This window comes from Gouania willdenowi, chromosome 7 (assembly GCF_900634775.1).
Source record: "Gouania willdenowi chromosome 7, fGouWil2.1, whole genome shotgun sequence".
Classification (NCBI taxonomy): domain Eukaryota; kingdom Metazoa; phylum Chordata; class Actinopteri; order Blenniiformes; family Gobiesocidae; genus Gouania; species Gouania willdenowi.
In genome coordinates, this window is record NC_041050.1 from 589,725 (window position 1) to 608,897 (window position 19,173).

At 40.1% G+C, this 19,173-nt stretch overlaps 1 protein-coding gene across 2 annotated transcripts in view; it reads right to left on the reverse strand.

Moving 5' to 3' along the window:
• LOC114466828 (constitutive coactivator of PPAR-gamma-like protein 2) overlaps window positions 1–18,229 on the reverse strand; it is a 31,374-nt gene extending 13,145 nt beyond the window's left edge. Inside the window, exons 1-9 of one of the 2 annotated variants that reach the window (XM_028452619.1) lie at window positions 16,887–18,229; window positions 7,833–8,079; window positions 6,476–6,558; window positions 5,875–6,003; window positions 4,900–5,002; window positions 4,756–4,829; window positions 3,354–3,628; window positions 603–765; window positions 415–498 (exon numbers count right to left, since the gene is read on the reverse strand). In XM_028452619.1, coding sequence (XP_028308420.1) covers window positions 415–498; window positions 603–765; window positions 3,354–3,628; window positions 4,756–4,829; window positions 4,900–5,002; window positions 5,875–6,003; window positions 6,476–6,558; window positions 7,833–8,079; window positions 16,887–17,414 — 1,686 coding nt within the window. In that variant the 5' untranslated portion in view covers window positions 17,415–18,229. The remainder of the gene's footprint in view (window positions 1–414; window positions 499–602; window positions 766–3,353; window positions 3,629–4,755; window positions 4,830–4,899; window positions 5,003–5,874; window positions 6,004–6,475; window positions 6,559–7,832; window positions 8,080–16,886) is intronic. The other variant, XM_028452621.1, reaches the window with a different exon arrangement.
• Between the last annotated feature and the right edge of the window lie 944 nt (window positions 18,230–19,173).

The window sequence follows — 19,173 nt, forward strand, 5'->3', positions numbered from 1 at the left end:
ACCAACCACTGACTGGACCCACAGCAGTATTATGAATATTATTATTACTGTATATCTGAGAACACTGTAGCACAGGGTGTCAAAGTCTGGTCCTGGAGAGCTCCTGTCCTGCATGTTCTAAATCAGAGCATTTATCCTTGTTGCTAGAACGCTACCGTAAAGACTGTAATAGCTGCACAGGCTGAATATAGAAGCTCTACAATAAGTTTTAATACATAATTCTGGTTTAGTGTATCGGTCCAGGTCCTTGTAGAGCCCCCTGTAGGTTTAGATGCTCCCTGGGATTGTAGAGGCTAGCTTTTTATCAGGTTTTCTGTAAAGTTGCATGATATCAACCATCTACGATATGCAGGACAGGAGCTCTCCAGGACCAGACCTGAGCAGCCAATCAGAACCATGACTGTCCAAGCATACCTTGGTCAATATGTGGTAGATCTGTGGGTACATCAGTCCTCTTCTGTGTCTGTGCTCAGCTACACGGAGAACCTCAGCGCTGACCTGGAACCAGAGAGCAGCAGGTGAGGAACACAGAGAGAAACTTGGAGAGAACACGAAAAGGAACACGGCTTTGTGCCTTGATCCGTGGACGGGGAAGTGTTCACCTGAGGCAGGGGGGGCGTGGTTATGTCCATGTGACTCCGCGTTGCCATGGACAACAGTGATGGAATGTTTGACCCGCTCCCGTTGCCGTGGGAACTGTCTGCAGAACCGGAGCCCGCTCTTCCTGCGGGCTCCTCCCACTGAGAGGGCTTGTCTGTCAAATGGCTGAAAACAGAGAGAGATCAGATCTAAAAACCAATGAAGGCTTTTATTGAGCATGTTTTTACTGCATCAAGACATCAGAGCTGTAGGAGGACGTTGTGTGTTTACTGTAAATCTAACACTGTGCTGACCCTACCAATGATTCATCTAAACAATGTGTTTAACACCTGTTGATTCCTGTGGGAGGAACAGTGTGGACTGGTGTGAGTAACACCTCAGTGACACGAACACACACGAGAGAATGTGACAGAAAATTAAAGGAGGGATGTCTGTCAATACAACATTCTTATATTAATAGCTTTGTCATGTAATTTATGGAAATCATTTGAGCATAAATGTGATATCCGTAGTGCTGGGTGATTTAGACCAAAAGTCATCTCTAGGGCTCCAACTTTGGTCGTTTTGTCGACTAAAAGACCTTTTTCACACTTCCACATTTTTAACTGTAAGTGGTGTGTAATAACTTCCTGTGGCTATAGCTTTAGCATTAGACAGTGACAAAAATGCTCATTCTCGGTGTGGTTGCTCTTGTGGAGCAAGAGAACAGCCGTACCCATCTAACCACGCTTTTCTGACGGACCTAGACCAAAGGAGGCAGTGGATCTAAGCAGTTAGGAGGAATGAGGGCTCAGAATCTATATTCTACACTACATCAGCACTTCACTCAGGAGGATTTAGTCAGTGGATCCACCATCAGACGCCTAGAAAGTGGAGCTGTTCCATCTTTCTTTCCCTGGAATAATTTTATGTCACCACCGTAGAAGGAGTCTGACTTTGAGAGGGCTCAGAAACGGCAGCTTGTCCTCTCACAACAAGCTAGCTATGCTAAAGCTATGCTAAAGCTGCTACGGCACATCCACCCACAGGTAAATAAAACAAACACATCAGAATGTTAAAATATAATTTAAAGGTCTATAACATGCCTCTTTAAACATTCTGAATATTTTAGCAGACTAAATTAGGTTTCTTTATCACAATGTTTATACTTCATATGTTGTAGATAGAGGTTAGCTCATGAGCACAGGCTGCAAAAAAAAAAAGTTTTGCTTCAGCTGTCATAGACTGTACTCAGATCAGATCAGATCATAGAGGGAACAAATTAAGACAGGCTTGAAGCACCAGCATCCATTGTTAAATCAATCCTTTTTCTGCACAATAACATGGATTATCCTTATATTTCATACGTGGTATATGTAAATAGATCCACTGCTGTCTCTGGCCCCGCGGGGCACACTGTACAGCTGTGTTTTTGATGTGTGTTTGTTTCTCCGTGTGCTGATCTGATGTTGACATTGTTTATTAATAAAAGCAGATTTACCACTAAAACAAATGTAAATATGTCATTTGTATGAGGAAAAAAATCTGTAGGTTCCACTTTTGCTTTGTCGGGTTCTGGTCAAAACTTGAATAAGGTTCATATCATAAATGGTCTGTGTTTAAAAGCAAATCAGCACCACAAAACACCAAAACTAAATATTTACTGCATCTAATTTTCTATCTCCTCGTCCTCCTCTGCACCTGATCATTCATTCTACCTTTCTTTTTTGGTCGACTCATCGCTATGTGTGCCATAGCCACGGTGTACCATGGTCGACCAACCATTTCCTTGGTTGTCTACAGCCCTACATCTCTCAATATAGCGATATATACACGATATAAACCTCCATCATTTCAAATTCATTCTGACCAAAAAGACAATTCTGGATTCAATCTGATTACCCAAAATGCCACACAGACACATTTATTAACAAAAAACTGCACAACATTTGACACTTCTCTTTTTCTCCTCTAAGGGACAGCATGTGAGAGTGAGTTCTGTAGTGTGGCTTGTTTAGATGAAGATCCAGGTTAAGACACATTCAGAAAACAATCAAACTGTGCTTTTTACGCTGTTCAGAGAAGTAGTGAAAGCTGTGACTCCTAAAACAAGTATTTTAAAATAAAATAAGCTATAAAAAATATGTATATCAATACAGGCGATATTGTAATTTTTTTATATCCCCAAAATAAACTCAATATATCTTGAATCTTGATATATCGCCCAGCTCTCGATATCAGTGATATTGACCATTATCAATCTCTACTTGTGATCAGTTTAGGTTTACTAATGAGCGAGTATATTTTACTAGTGAAGTAAAGGTGTCACTAGTTAGCATCATATGCTAATGAGGGGGCGGGGAAAGTACATTCAGGCTTGCCATTGGCTTTCTTAAGTATTCTAACCAATCGGAGAGCTCGATTTGGTTCTACACATCCATACTTCTACTAATGAATCTCTATGCTTTACTAGTACTACTAGTAAACTAAAAACAGCCAGATTGAACTACCACAGACATTTTCAAGTGAAGTAGGATTAGAACCAAATCCAGCTCTCTGATTCGTTGGAATACTTTCTAATGCCAATTGCAAGCCGGGATTTAATTTTCCCGTCCCTTCATTAGCATATGATGCTAACTAGTGACTCTTTCTCACTCCCAGAATGCATTAGTGTCCGTCAACCTCACACCGTTCATCCTCTAAAAGAACAGAGATGTGGATTCTGTCTCAGATTTCTCTCCATAATGTGAGTTACTTTGAGTTTTTGATCTTACTTTGAGTTGCTGTCATTTGGTTCGTCTCCGTCTGATGATGAGGACGGAGAGGGGGAGGGGCCGGATTGAGTGCCGCTGTTATGGTTGGGTAACCGACTCCCGCCCTGGGTTGGGTCGTACGGAGCAGACCAATCAGTGAAGCTCATTTTTCCGGCCAGAGAGTCATTGCAGTCGTGAGGTGGTGGCTGCTGAGGAGGAAACATCGGGCCGGAGCCGGGGGGCCCAAACGGAGCATTCTGATAGGGTGGTTTCAGTCCTGGAACTGGGGGGAGGAACTGATTGGATGAGAGGTGAGAACAGGAAGAGAAGAGTTAAGAAGAACAACGTGATGAAAGTTTTAACTGACGGGATTAAAACACTCATACCTGTCGGTGTATCACCTCAACTGGTGATCATTATTACTGGTGACAAGTCACAAAGCTTTACTGCTGTCACAATAAAAACACCTCAGACCACAGCTATGTATTCATCTTTACTCATTACAACTTCTGTTGTCATGGTCACAAGATCACTGAGCATCTTAACACCAACTCAAAATGTGACCAAAGTTCAGCATCTTCCTGGTCCAAAGCACACAGGAGAAGAACAAAGGGACACATTAGAACCCGTTTAGTGGTTTTAACCACCGTGGACATCAGATCGCACCCTTCATTTAACACGCACGCACACACACTATTTCTCACCGATTACAAAACATTTCTGTAGACCCCGGACATCTTTTTTCTCTAAAATAATTTTTATTTTTATTATTTATTACTGTGTTACTAACACAAAGAAGCCAGTATCAATGCACAAAGTGATAATATGTACCAGCTCAGATATTTTTTACTGCTTTTTTTTAACTCAATTTATATTTGAGAAAATAGACAAATACAGTCTGTTTGAGATTGTGTGTGGTGTTTTAATTTGAAAAGAAAAAATAATTATTTAAGCTTTTTGAGCCTTCTTCCTCTTCCTGCACTGTATATCTATTTCTGTGATACGTGTAATTTTTAATTGTGCAAAATAGATAAAAATAATAAATCTTTTTTTAAATAAAAAAAAAAAAATTCATTATTTCATTTTTTTTTTATTACTTGACATTTCAGGCAACCCCATTTGAATTTTATTTCCAGGCGAACCCACCAAGGTTGAATAACCCAGCTCTAAGGACACTGCTGAAAATAAAAATAAATCTTTTTTAGAAATTAAAAAATATAATTTTAATTGTTTAATAGTATTTTAAAAACTATTTCATTACAAGACATTTGATGTGACCCAAAGGTTGAAAAACCCTGGTTTAGTCGTTAAGAGTAAAAAAGGAGAGCATTATAAATTCCAAGGAGGGGAACTAATGCTGTCCTCAGAGTAAACCTCTTCACTTCTTTGACGCAGAGTAAAGTGTTAAACTGAGGAAACCTACCTGGTTCTTTCCAGGCTGCATCGGTCCCATGTGACCAGGTGGTCCCCCAAACAGAGAGGGTCCAAACCCAGGTACTGAAAGACACAAATACAGAAAATCAAAAAAATAAAGATGTGCATAAAGCCAGAGATGAGCTTAACTCACAGAGGAAGGAGGGAGGCCCCATGTTGGGGGAGCGAGGCTTGGAGGCAGCAGAGAAATACTCCACAGCTTTCTTAAAGCGTTCCACCTTGTCCTCCATACGAGACTGGAGAGCAAAGAACATGAGAGAGACGTCATATGGGCTACACACTGAAGATAAACACACCTACACATGTGCAGTGCTGAGCATTGTTGGGGGCTGTTTACCAGCCTGGGAGAAGATTCATTGAAAAGTCACTTCTTAAACTAAGGGCGTCAGAAAAGATCAATTTTGTGATATATCATATTTCACTGCACGATTATCGTATTGATCCAAAAAATGTTTCTAAATGAAAAAAAAATATTTAAGTGCAGTAACATATCTTAGCACATAAACTCCTGGCCATTAGGTGTCATGTGAACGCACCATCAGACCTTGTTAAACTACCTCACTCCTCAATGACTTTTAGCTGATATGTATGTGGTTACTTTGAAGAAGAAAAAAAAGAACTTAACAGAATGAGAATCTGAAAAATGCCACACCGCTTGTTTTTTAATTACTGTTAGTTACTTTTTTACTTGCTTTCACAAGTTTAAAAAAAATGAAATAAATTTTACTTTATACCATTTTGTACTTGTAAACGAGACATTTGTAATTATTTATATTGTGGTGTACATCATATTGTTTATTCTATTGTATCGTGACATGCAGCTTGTGAATCGTATTGTCAGATTCATGGCATTGTACAGCTCTATTAATAACACTAAAGACTATATTTTACATTTAAGGGGAAATGTTTGCTGTGAAGGAGGTTTACTGGTGTTGTGCTGAAACTGATGACCGACCGCTACCATGACACATACAGCGTCAGAATGTGCTTGTTATTCTATTTAGCAAAGTAGTCAATACTCTACAACACGAGCTACACTGACGGGGGCGGGACTTCCCTGTCACTCATTGTGGTAGATATCTATACTGGTGTGGACTGGATTATTCACCTGTGACTGTTTGAAGACGTCTCTGGCGATGGCGTCCAGGTTTCCCAGGTCTTTGATGGAGGAGACGTACTCAGAGACGGCTTTGATCACCACCTCACAGGGAGGCAGCACCAGCTGATGAGCTCGCACCTGAGACAGACGAACACACACACTTTACAGACACCTCTGACCCAGAGAATATCACACACTTCACCATAGCTTCACATTAAACAGGTGGTTGGATGAAGACAAAGTTATATTCCCCTTCCTGTTTCAGAAAGTGATTTCTATCCCAATGTGTTGAGACTATTTTTAATGCAATATTAGACCAGATTTAATACTAATGTCATCGTACATTAAAGGTTCAGAACAACCCGAAGAACTTGAGCACCTATGGGTCAGTTACAGTAAAATAATCAACAGTATACGTGTGTGTTACAGAGTAAATACCAACATGTACAGAACAGTGTGTATCACTAGAAATTTAGCAAATAATTCAGCGTTGAGTTGTAATATTTCAAAATAAAAGCATTTTATAAAAGCACAGTTAAAGACAGTTTAATCATGAACACACTGCAGCCCTCAGCGGTTCATCACCACATGAATAAAAAGGCACTGGTACCTTGAGAGAAGCGAGTGGGTGTTCTGGTCCCAGCAGACTCCAGTGGAAGGCAGCCAGGTCCTCATCAGGCAGAATATGGTTTCCTGCATAAAGTGGAGCAAACGTAACATTAGAAAACATCAGAAACACAAAGTAAGCACAGTTAGTTTGATCTAATCAACACTTTCTGCCACTACTGTCCTCACCTATCCCCGAGTCCCTCCAACCCTCAGCTACATCATCAGGATCATTCACTGACTTTTAATAAAACAAAAAATTCATATCACTATTTTTTTTACCATATTATATTTGTATACAAGTTTCCAGATATTAAAACAACATTTTCTGTAAACACGACCGAGTATGAAGCCATTTTCTACTGATTTAGAGGCAGCAAACCACCATCATCCATTTCATAAGGTCTGAATATTGTACTGAGCTGCCTGTGAGAGGGGGCGTGGCTTATATATCATCTGTAGAAGTCTCTAAACAAGTGTGAAAGTCCTTACATCTGTCACTAGTCGTTTTGGGTCGATGAAGATACAATACAAAGACATAAATTCATAGCAGTATGAATACTAGCCAGCACTAGTCCATCTTATATGAATACAGGATCTTTGGCAGTGTTTTTTTTATAAATCTGTCCTAAAATCTTCTAAATGTCCTTATTAGTAGATATATGTCTAACTAAATACATAAAGTGTCTTTTAAAAACAGGACTACTTTACAGTTTTAGAGCCATCTTGAAATCACGTGAATTATGTCACACGGCCCCACTGCCTGTAAACATCCTATTGTTTTCTATTAGAGTGAAGCATTTAACAGCTTTTTAGATTATTTAATGCTTTTTAGATCATTTAGTTTTTTTCAGTGAAATTGACAACTTGTGCTGCTTTTGGTTGCTCTAAATCATGTGTCAACCTCAAGGCCCACTGTCCAAGTTCAGCCTGTCAGACCATCTAGTCCAGCCCACAGGAAGATTTTGTTTAAGTAAAACATACAGCAGAGACAGGACTTTTTGTAAACGATCATATATAAGTTGTAGATAACATACAATGGATTAAACTTGTAAAAACAGTAGAGGGTCCCATTAAAGGGACAGAGCAGACTGCAGCACAACTTGTTCGTTGAGTATTGCATGATATCTAAAACCTCTATGAAGTTGTTCAGAGTAACTCTCCTGGAGGTGGTGATAAGACACCGACTGTCCCTGACCGACATGTTTTTAGAGAATATCACATTTCCTCTATAGCTAACGCCAGCTGCTCATCATACTGCCCCACACATCTATCTGTGTTTGATCACTTTTAGCTTCATCATATCACTTTAGTTCAGCAGCTGGTGTGAAACGATGGGATGGGGATCAAGTCTTTCTCACCCAGCAGAGCAGCAAAGCAGGGCAGGTGCTGTGTCTTGAGGCCCAGCTGCCTAGCGGCCTCAGACAGCAGGTACTGGTGGGTGGTCAGGTTCTTTCCGTTCCAGCTCAGTTTGAGAGCGTGTGAGGAGAAGTAGGCAGGAACGTTGCACAGCGCGAACTCAGAGTCCTGAGCGATCAGACCAGCGAACCCATAGTCCCTGTAGAGGGACAGCACTTCCTGGTGGTGGTCCTCCAACGTCTGCACAACCTGCACATGAAAAAAATAACACATTGAGACACATGGACACAAACCGTAGAAACTAAGGACTAAGGTCTGTTCACGTCTATGGAATGTTTGTTTTCTAAGATAAAACATGTGAACGACTGTATGAATGGAACATAGAGCAGAACTCATCTCTACATGTTGGTTCTTAAAGTGTGACACAAAGAGGATTCTGGGTCAAAGTCACACACACACGTAGACACTGGAGCTTTTATTAGCAGCAGCTGCACAATATCAACACGTGACCCACTTTAGTCTGAGTGTCTCTGAGGGACAGCACGTGTGAGTGAGCTCTGCATCACGGCAGGGGAGCAATGATTTTTAAATCTGCAAAGACGTTTGATTTGTTAAAGACACACGTGAAGATAAACAGTCAGAACAGCTTTTATTAACACTGGGTGGGTGTGTGTGTGTGTGTGTGTGTGTGTGTGTTCTGTTAACACACACACACACAGAAAAACTGTCCCATCGATTGAAATCTCACGTGATCTAATGCTGCATTCCAAGCAACTCAGAACTCTAAACTTTCCAACCTCGTACTCAAAAAAGTGACTGAACGTCACTTGAAGGCGGAGCTCCCACTCAAGAAAAAACAATTCTATTCTAGCAGTCAGCCATGTTGGAGATATTTCCACGTGCTGCTGCTGAACTCTGAGATGGGAATTTTCAAATGAGAAATGCAGAGGTCCGAGTTGCCTTGAATGCAGCATTACATGTTTAATCACACGCACTCACCGAAAAAGTTTAAGATTTACAATAGTTGGCCCCACCCCTTTTCAGAGCAGATTGTCAGTGTTCCATTCTTGGGCGAGAAAGATTAAAATCAGGATTAAAATCAGCCCCAATGTCTATATGTAAATCACACTTTAAAGAGCACTCAGCCCCGCCCCCTCTCCATCAGGTGGTTAAAAGGTAAACCATATCAAATAACTGAGCCACTGTGATTTATCTCTTGCTCAATAGCTCCTCCTCATCACTCTCTGTGGTCTGTATCTGTCCTCATGTTGGGGCGACTGTGGCACAGGTGTTAGAGTATACTGTAGATATGTAAAGCAGAGGGAGAGCACAATTGCAGCACAGATGGTGCCAAGACCCTGGGAATTCGTTTCAAAGGTGAAGGCTTTTTTTTAATTTTTAGATGCTTGGTGAGATGCGCTATTGCATTGAAATGGTGTCAAAAATTTAATTTTATTAAAAATATAATTGAGTTGTCAATAACTTCTGGTATTTTGTCAAGATGTTCCAGCACAGGTTATAGTTTAGTGGTTTGATATGTATGAATTTGTTTTTAGGAAGCGGAAAATGTGATAATGCTGACATGGACGAACAGGAAAGGTACTGTTGTTTGTATTGGTCCACAGCAAGAGGATTTTGTGCATCTTTGACACTACTGTAATAACTGTAAATAAAAAGTCTTTGAGAGTGTTATTATTGTTGACTGACAGGCTATGTAGGAAAATAGAAAAAATGGGTGTTGCAGGGGATCTATTCTGAGAACTTACACCCTGGCTTCTGCTCTAACTTCTGCCAGCTCCGTGTTGGGTGTTCCCAATAAATGGTGGGTGAGCATTTATTTATTTTTATTCATAATTTTATTTGGTTCAAAAGTCAGTTTCCAGGATGCTGTGAATGTTAGTCCAAAAAGGAGTCACAGAGGGGCAACTCCAAAATATATGAAAATGCTTTGTGTCTATATTTATGCTACGTCAGGCTTTGGCTACACAACTAATACTTGTTAGTAGGATCATTAATCTATTGGTTTTGGTCTTATTATGGAATTTTTTGACAAAGTATAGAATATATCATTAGATTTATCCTTTCATGATTCCTTTCAATTTTAGACACTCCATGAACTTGAAGTGATGGTGTCAATCACATCCGGACATCTCCACAACATCCACACAGACATCAGGGCCATCAAGCAGCTCAAAGTGAGCCACTACTGCTTCTCCCTGTCCAGGTCCAGGATCTTCCCCAACGGGACCCGCGGCACATGCAGCCAGTGGTCACGCACTATCACTCAGACCTTCCTGATAGTCTGCAGAACGCAGGCCGTCTATTGTTGTGCTACGCAACAATAGACCATGGACCACATGTGTCCCCCGGACCGCCAGTTGTCCAATCCTGGATTAAATATTACAAATGTCTTGTACTTCACATGATTGAAAAGGAAATAAAAGTATTTTCATCATAAAACATTGTAAAGTGTCCATCACCACCCACCTCCACACACCTTACATTACTGATCCCACTGATATACACACTCCACACCTTGTTAATATTCAATTAATTTCCTTTTGTTACATAAATGACTGTTCTTAAAACATTTGTCATGGCTGAAGACCCAGGTTATGATGGAAGCTGCAGAGCTTTGTTCTTACTCTAGGTATTTTCCCTGGTCATATGTATCTGGATGATGATTTGTCCCGTTCCCAAAACTGTTCATCTACAGGTATTGAATGAAAAAGGCATTACATCCTGTTTTATTTTTAAAACACTGTTTTACCATGGATGTTATATCCAGGCTCCAATCATATTGATCAAAGGACACAAAGCTTGGTATTGTAACAGCAGTTATAAGTTATTTTTTAAAGATCTTGTAGTCCCTGTTTTACTACAATAAACATTTTCATGTATAAGATACATTTTAGTATCTTTCATCAACTAAACTAAAAACTCAATAGGTATTCCTCATGGTTTGCCCTCTTAAGGGCTGAGTGGAAGTTCTCTGTGCTTTTATTACCCCATGACGTCCACTTGAAGATGAAAGAGTCATTGTAGGAATAGTGATGTTATTCACATCAACTGAGTTTATAGGAGAGACAGTGAGTGTAATAAGTATATTCATGTGTCCATCATTTCCATAACTCTGCCTCATAGAATCATACAGAATGTGGTAGTAATGTAAATTGCATCTTTTAATATAAACAATGACTTTAGGTTATGAACAAGATTTGTAAATCATATATTCACAGTAACTACAACCTTTTGATGGAATTTCACCTGAAATATATTCTTTTGTAGAAGTGCACCATTGGGATATAGGAAAAATCATATTTTATATATATATATATATATATATATATATATATATATAGAACGCTCTCACACATGTATATATATTCAAGTTAATATTTCATGGTTATTTAAAATTATTCCCGTGACCCAAATGTCCTTTAAATCGTGGGTCACAGACTCCACTTCCTCTTCCGTCTCCATCTCTGTACCAGACTCCACTTCCTCCTGTATGATGCTATCATTAGCATCTCAAACATAGAGCTCTCTGAATAGATCATTGAAACCATCAGCCACTGATGAGTCTTTTACAGACAAGTTTCCAATTGTATAAACCATATAACTGTCTGTGTAATTGTTCACTAATGCACCGTTTCACTATAGTCAGTATTGACCTCAACCCGTTCAATACTTCATCTGATAAACTGTAGATTCTCTGTGGTGCCGTGTATGGAAGTTAAACTCTGACCACTCGGTTTGAAGGTAAACAATGATTTTTGTTTTTAAAACAGCTGAATTGTAGATACAGTAATACTTTAATTTACTTATTCACTCATGTATTTTGGAGCTTTACATTTTGTTTTGAGCAGTTTTGTTACTTTTCTGATTGGTCCTACAATGGCTATGGAGTTTGGTTATCAGCGTCTCAAATATTTCACGGAAACATACACACACCCTCGCCACACATAAGGTATTATTTATAATAAAAAATATTCTAAATGAGTAAAATAAAACAAAAAACTAAACAATATTTATACACAAAGTACACAAAATAACTCCAGAATTACACTACAACGGCAACCAAAAACAATTATACAAAAAACGCACAAAAAGACAACTGAAAGAAAAAAAAAATACACAATGATGACTTCCAAAAAACATGCATTACAGAAAAATACACCAAACAAAAAAATATGAAAATGAGTAAAACCAAACAAACATGTCTACTTGCATGCACACCATAGAATTAAACCAGGAAAATTTCACCCACATTTGCACTGGCAAATAAACCCCTTTATAACACAACAGAGTATGTACACCTCTTTTACATCCAACACATACTCATTTGGCCATAATTGACAACTTTAACTATGCTCCCACATAAATGCATACTTCCGACGGGCACTGTACTAGTATGTATTAATTTTAAGAATTCAGTCTCCTTCCTGTCTACTTTTCTACTTGCATCCCCCCCTCCCCACCCTCTCCTTTTGGGAGGCAGAATTATGACATAATATATTCTTGATGATGTAAAGGTCTGATAGAATGTGACCTGGTCGTTCATACAGCAGTTACATTACAGATTATCAGATACGTGATGATTTTTTATCCATATAAAAGAGGCCTGGGTTGTATTTTTTTTTTTTTTTTTTTTATAAATCAGAATTGTTCTGTTCATAGACATGAAAACATCTGACATGTGGGTGAAAAAAATTGGAACTCACCTGCAGTGTTTTCCACCAACTCTTAATGTAAATTACTTAGCATGTTTTCTACTATAGATTGTATAACTTCCACCAAAGCTTGGTTTGTTGTTACAGTGACTGCTGGTTGTCGTTCTGATGAGTGGAGACGTGACTAACACTCTGAATACTAACGCTACGTTTGTCGTTTAGGAAAGTGTGGCACGACTTACCATCACTTCCTTAAAGTGATGGTAAGCCATCCTCAGAGCAGGATTATTAACCATTAACCACAGTCAGTCCGTCTGAGTCTATGGAGCGTAGCTCACCAGGTGGAGCAGTGCACACTGGGAGAGAACCGTTGATTCATTATTTTTATATTTCTGCCAAGAAGTAAAACACTGATAGGGAAATTAAACAAGCAGGATGAGTGTGAATATGTGTGCAGTAACTGTGAGATAAGAGGATAAATGAGGGCGATACACCCAACCGGGTTCCTCCTGCTTTGTAAACAGCATCAGGGTTCATGTGGAGCCCTGTCAGGTCATTTTAATTTACATTATGTAACAGTGAGTGAATCATAAATGTTTTACAGTTTACAATGAGATTTGCTCTGCAAAGACAAAGAAAAGACGGAAAAAATTTTCACATCATAAACTGCATGATTTTTCCTGAAAACAGCAGAATTTACTAGGGGTGTCTCAATCCGATATTGATATCAGTCAGATATCAGCCAGATAACAAATATCGAATTTTATCGGACTGCATCTAAAATGTCTGAAACCATAACAGATATAATTTATTTTTTATTTATTTTATTCAACTGTAGAATACTGTAGATATTATGTTGAAGGTTAAAATGTGTGTAACCAACTGGTTAATAATAAATGGGTCAGTTTTTCTCATCCCTATTGTTCTCTGAGTGACATCATTTGATCAAACCTTTTCTAACATTCCACACTACAAAATATGTCATAAAAGTATGTGTGATTTGTGCTGATATTGTATCGTATCGTTATCGATCAATACTCAAGGCTGCAATCGGTATCAGATCAGAAGTGGAAAAGTTGTGTCGGGACATCCCTAGAATTTACACAAATCCATCCCAGTGATTATCTGTTTAAAGAGCACTGATCCCATCACAGTTCCTCCCTGTCCTGGGTCAGACCACAGTCCATCACTAAAACATCTACTACATTAGGAATAACTCACCATCCTAAAAATGTCTCATATGATCATCATCAGACCCACAGGACAATTTTAAACAAAAAGTAGACCTGGTCACATAGCCCCACCCCTTTATCCTTTGCTCCTCCTCAGCCGACACCGCGACATGCTAAGCTAACCAAACATGTGAACTGGTCTCTCTATAGAGTTCCTTCCTAGTCTTAACCCTCTGTAATACGTGAAACACAAAGATTAATTTTAAGTTTTAATCTCCCTTCTTCCAGAGGCTAGTTTGTGTAAATTATATATACAGTAATCCCTTTGTTTTTTTAACACCTATGTAAAATGATCTATCCTTAAACATGTTAACATTCAAAGAATAAATTAGCCGCTGTACAATAGCAGTGCCGCTATAAATAGTCTGAATACTTGGCAGCAGCTCAACAATGCATGTTAGGGTTCACTGGGTTCAAGTTATGTAATATATAGGCTGATAAATAAGGAAGACACACCAGCAGGGGGCGCTTTACTGATGTGAGGGATGATCAGCCCTACATATATACATCAGAGGAGCAGAGGCAAACATCTGGATGGTACATCATGGGGATTATTACACCATGGGCTCAGATGAACACATTCAATCCGTTTTAAATGAAGGACAAAGTCAGACTGCAGACCAACACTAAACTGAAATACACATTTAAATTCCTGTTACACTGAACTAAACATCTGCAGTGAGGCTAATAGAAGGAAAAGATCAGCTTTAAGGTTCTGTAACCATGGTGATGTGATGTTACATTTAGGACTGACTGTAGTGTGACATCATGGATCATTGGATGAAGTTAAATGTCCATATTCTCTCATGCACAACTTGTCGTGTAACGTTTGGAACAACCAACGCACCTGAATCACCACAATCTAACATGAACACTTATAAAACTCAGTCACATGACCAGCAGAGGTGGGACTGTCCACATTCTACTTCTATGAGTACAGTTACTTAAACAGAACATTACTCTAGTACAGCAGGCCGATACATCCCCAGAGTTATATAGAATAGAATAGGGTTTGTGTGTGTGTGTGTGTGTGTGTGCATGAGTCAGTCTTCCTGACGGTTGGAGAACCTCTAATCTCCTCCAACAGTCAGTGAAGTCTGTCCAGGCTCCTCCCCCAAAACAAATCACACTACACAACTGATTTATAGAGAGATCTAATCAATTAGAGACATCCCTAGCATCACATTAACTGTTATTGATCGTTATTCAGACTTCTATCCACGCCTGATGGAAAAATAGTCCGTGTGGTGTGAGCAACACGTTTGTGTGTTCTTAAATAATTGTATTCTGTTTACAAAATGATACTTTACTGTGTGAACATTCCCAGTGTGTACGTTCATTATTTGTACTGAAAAGGTGTGAATTGTCACATTACAGGTTATTACTTCATCTCTCTTCTCTCTGATGGAGAAGCAGCTGCACAGGCTACGAATACAAAAGTAACAAATGTAAGATAGAGATCAGAATAATAAGATACTCTAGCAGCCACATCATCAGTGTTAATTATTATTTCACCATCAGAGCCTCTTTAGAGTTAAAGGTGTGTTTGTGCAGCTCAGTCTCATGTGCTTTATTATTTATAAATCTATTTATTTATTTATTTATTTATTTATTCAGTTTATTTCCGACATGGTTACATTCACTTTTTTTTTTTTTTTTTTTTTTTTACATTTCTATCTATGCTTAATCTATGCCTCTATAGCCCTGTAGATGATAGAGCTGGACCATATATCCAGATTCAAGATGTGTCGAGATTTCTACTTTGATAATATTGAAAATTACAATATTGCCTGTATCAATATATTTTTATTTAGTATTAAATACTGCTTTTAGGAGTGGTTTCTTTCTCTACTTCTCAGAACAGGTTTTAGATGATCAGAGTGTGTCCTAACCCAGACATTCATCTACAGAACTCACTCACACATGCTGTCCCTTAGAAGAGAAACAGACTAAAGTGGAACATATTGATCAGCTGTTTGTTTATAAATGTTTCTGTGTGGCATTTTGCATCAGCAAATTTAACCCAGAATTGTGTCCATCCCAGCCTGTGATTGGCTGATCTGGTTAGATCTGTGAGGATCAGCAGGTCTGGTCCTGGTCAGTAGATGATGGAGACCACTAAGAATCCAGGGGCCACAGTGGGGGACAGTCAGTGCTGTGGTATCTGTCATTATGTCCTTGGGCAAGGCACTTCACCCACATTGACTCGTGTGAATGCAGTGAGTAAGTGAGTGTTGGTGGTGGTGGGAGGAGCCTATGGCGCACTATGGCAGCCTCGCTTCCGTCAGTCTGCCCCAAGGCATCTGTGGCTACAATAGTAGCTTACCACCACTAAGTGTGGAGTGAAAGAATAATGTCTTCATTCTGTAAAGTGACTTTGAGTGTCTATGATAAAGTGCTATATAAAATTCAATGCATTATTTCATTCTCTTTCTGCTCAGACTGACAAAAATATTTGGATTTATATCGTATATTGCTATTTTGAGATAAAATATAGAAATGAGTTTTGTTTCATATCACCCATACCTAATAGAAGCTTAGTTTAAACAGCAATGAATTAGTGCAACTGTGGTGAATGCTCATCAGATAATCTACACGTTTTATAGCAATTACTTTCTCATAACCATGAACTCTGTTATCTTAACACTGACTTTATCTCACAATGATGATTTTATGTAATGATATATATAATTTTTAATGCTAGACATAGGATATGATGTGTATATTTTAAGCTTGATTGGTTTACATCCACAATGGAAAAGTTTGTTGGTTTTAAACAAAAGCAACACATCCATCATCTCTGAACTTATCTCGTAGCCAATCCACAGTCAGCTATTTTAGTGTGTTTATATTGTTTTTATTGTTCATACATGTCTTCCCACTTTCTCTCTGCACTGTGTACAGGCCCATGTGTATATATCTTCCATTTTTATTACACTGTTTTATTTATCTTTAAGTGTCAAACCTGAACAAATCTGGCGTTTTTAGCCCTCAATCCTCCCCCAAAGAATGAAGTGAAGATTACATCATTAATCAGCTCCACATTATTGATCATTAATATTTTTGCACAGGTTTGAGTTTGTTATCTATCTATCTATATATATATATAAAATGATAGTGTGTGTGTGTGTGTGTGTGTGTGTGTTCTTACCCGCACTCTGAAGCGGAACATGGCGAGGCGGACGCAGTGGCTGAGGCAGGCCGGGGGCAGGAACCATGCCCGGGGAGGCGGGGTGGCCTTGCTGCCGACGTGGTTGACGATCAGCTGCGCTGTCTGCCGCTGCCCTTGAGCACGCCGCGCCCACTCGGGCCAGCGCTCCTTCCCCAGCGTGCCGTTGAACACCACGACCAGCTCCAGGCCACCCTGGTACAGGCAGGCCTGTGACAGGGCGGCCAGGTACCCGAGCATGGCGTTCCACTCCCCGCCGCACACCCAGTCCGTCTGGTAGCCGCCGTAGAGCCGCTGCAGGCCGGAGTCCGCGTCGATCAGGATCCGGGCGGGCGGAGGCGGGGGCGGGGGAGGCATGGGCCCGGGGTGATGGTGGTGATGATGATGGTGGTGGTGGTGGTGGGGGGGCATCTGACGGGCCGCGGTGCGGGCCAGCTTCAGAAGGTCCACTGGGACCGCGGCCCCCGGGCACCGCTTCTCCAGAAACTCCTGGAAGCCCTGCACGCCCATCACGGTGCTGCTGAGCCGGTGCCCGGGCTCTGAATACGTCCTGTACGCCGTGTTTGGAGCGTAGTTAGCCACGAGTTAAGTTGAACTACGCCTGTGCACTACACTGTCAGATTAATCCGTGACTACTGCTGTTAACCCGGGTTAGTGGAGCCTAGCGTCCATCCCTGCTCAGCACTGTTGGTCAGATGCCAGAAAGGCCAGAAAAAAGTTCCACATCGCTTCACTACCTCATAATTTAGCTCCAACTACAGCGGAAAGTAACGGCGACGCGCCTTAATGTGGCGGAGCTTTGACAGGTGTCGTGGGAAACCGTGTGATCCGACTGATCAGTGGTCAGGACTGCGCATTAGCTGGTGACCAGTACACGGACATGATGTGAACCAGAACTTACTTTAAAACCGCAGTTTTCTTAATGTCAGCGGCGTTTGACGGTTTCGATCTGACATGTGGATGTGAGTGCGTGTGTAACGAACGCTCCCCGGCGGGCTACTATCGAATAACCGGTGTGAAACAAACTAATGAACGTGGACAGTCCAAACGGACCGACGGGCTAACTGTGGCTAGCCGTTAGCTGCTGGCTGGATCCCGGCGTGATTTGACGCGTCAACCCCCGAGTCCCAGACGGGCGTCGCACGGAATGAGATGGATGTTTGGCGAAAGAAAATTTAAAAAAAAAAAAAAAAAAACTAAAACAAAATAAAAACTAAAAGGCCGATGGTGCCTCCCTCGCGTTCTTCCACGCTCACGGCTTCATGTTGCGGAGCGTTACTTCAGAGCGACGTCAGCCATCTTGAGACTTCCTCGCGGCCCAGTGAAGTGGGAGGGGAGGCAGAGAGGAAGGGGGCGGGGCGCTGCCATTAGGGATTCTGGGAAAAAGCGTTAAGCAGCACCGTCACGTTCACACGAAGAAGCTGAAGCGCCGCAAAAATAGAACTACAACTACCAGCCTGACGCTGGAAACGGTTTAGGAACGAAAAACGTGAATTTGTAGAGTGACGTTTACAAGTATCTCTTGTGTTCCGAGATTAAATCATAAGTATGTGAAAATAATCACTAATCATTAAACATTATTATAAATTAGTAATAATTTCACAGTAAAACGCAACGGATAAAATATTAAATGTAATAATTATGAGATAGAAGTCATTTTTGCGAGATGAAAAGTCATATATCTGAAATATAAAGTTCATATTACATCAAATGTTTAAATATGGATGTTTATTTAAAAACAAAATGGGATTCACAAAGTTATAATTTATAAGATGAAAATGTCATGAGGTCGAAAAAAGAGTGGGGAAAAAACTAATATACACAAGATAAAATTAAATTAATTTCTAATGGATGAAAAGTCACAAAAAGAAAATCAATAAGTAGCAAACATTTAGTCTACTGCAGACTTGAGGGTAAACCATCATCTTTCTGAGCGTTTTATATCAGCGGTGACGTCACAGTGTGACAGGTGGACTGGAACTATAATTCTGCCGAGTCTCAGTTCATCATATAATACAAACGATAAAACTACTGAAACACAGATTTTTGTTATTTACTCAAAAAAAAATTGGCAGTAATTTTTTTAATTTTTTAAGTATAACGCTAAGAAATGTCTGGGTCTCCTCTTCTGTCCACACGTACTACACCATGTTTACGCAGAGAGAAGTGGTCATGTGACCAGGTACGTCACGTCCTGTGACGCATATAAGCCTTCCCACACTCTTTAACTGCGCATGAGCGGCGGGTCATAGTTCGTTAGGGATATAAA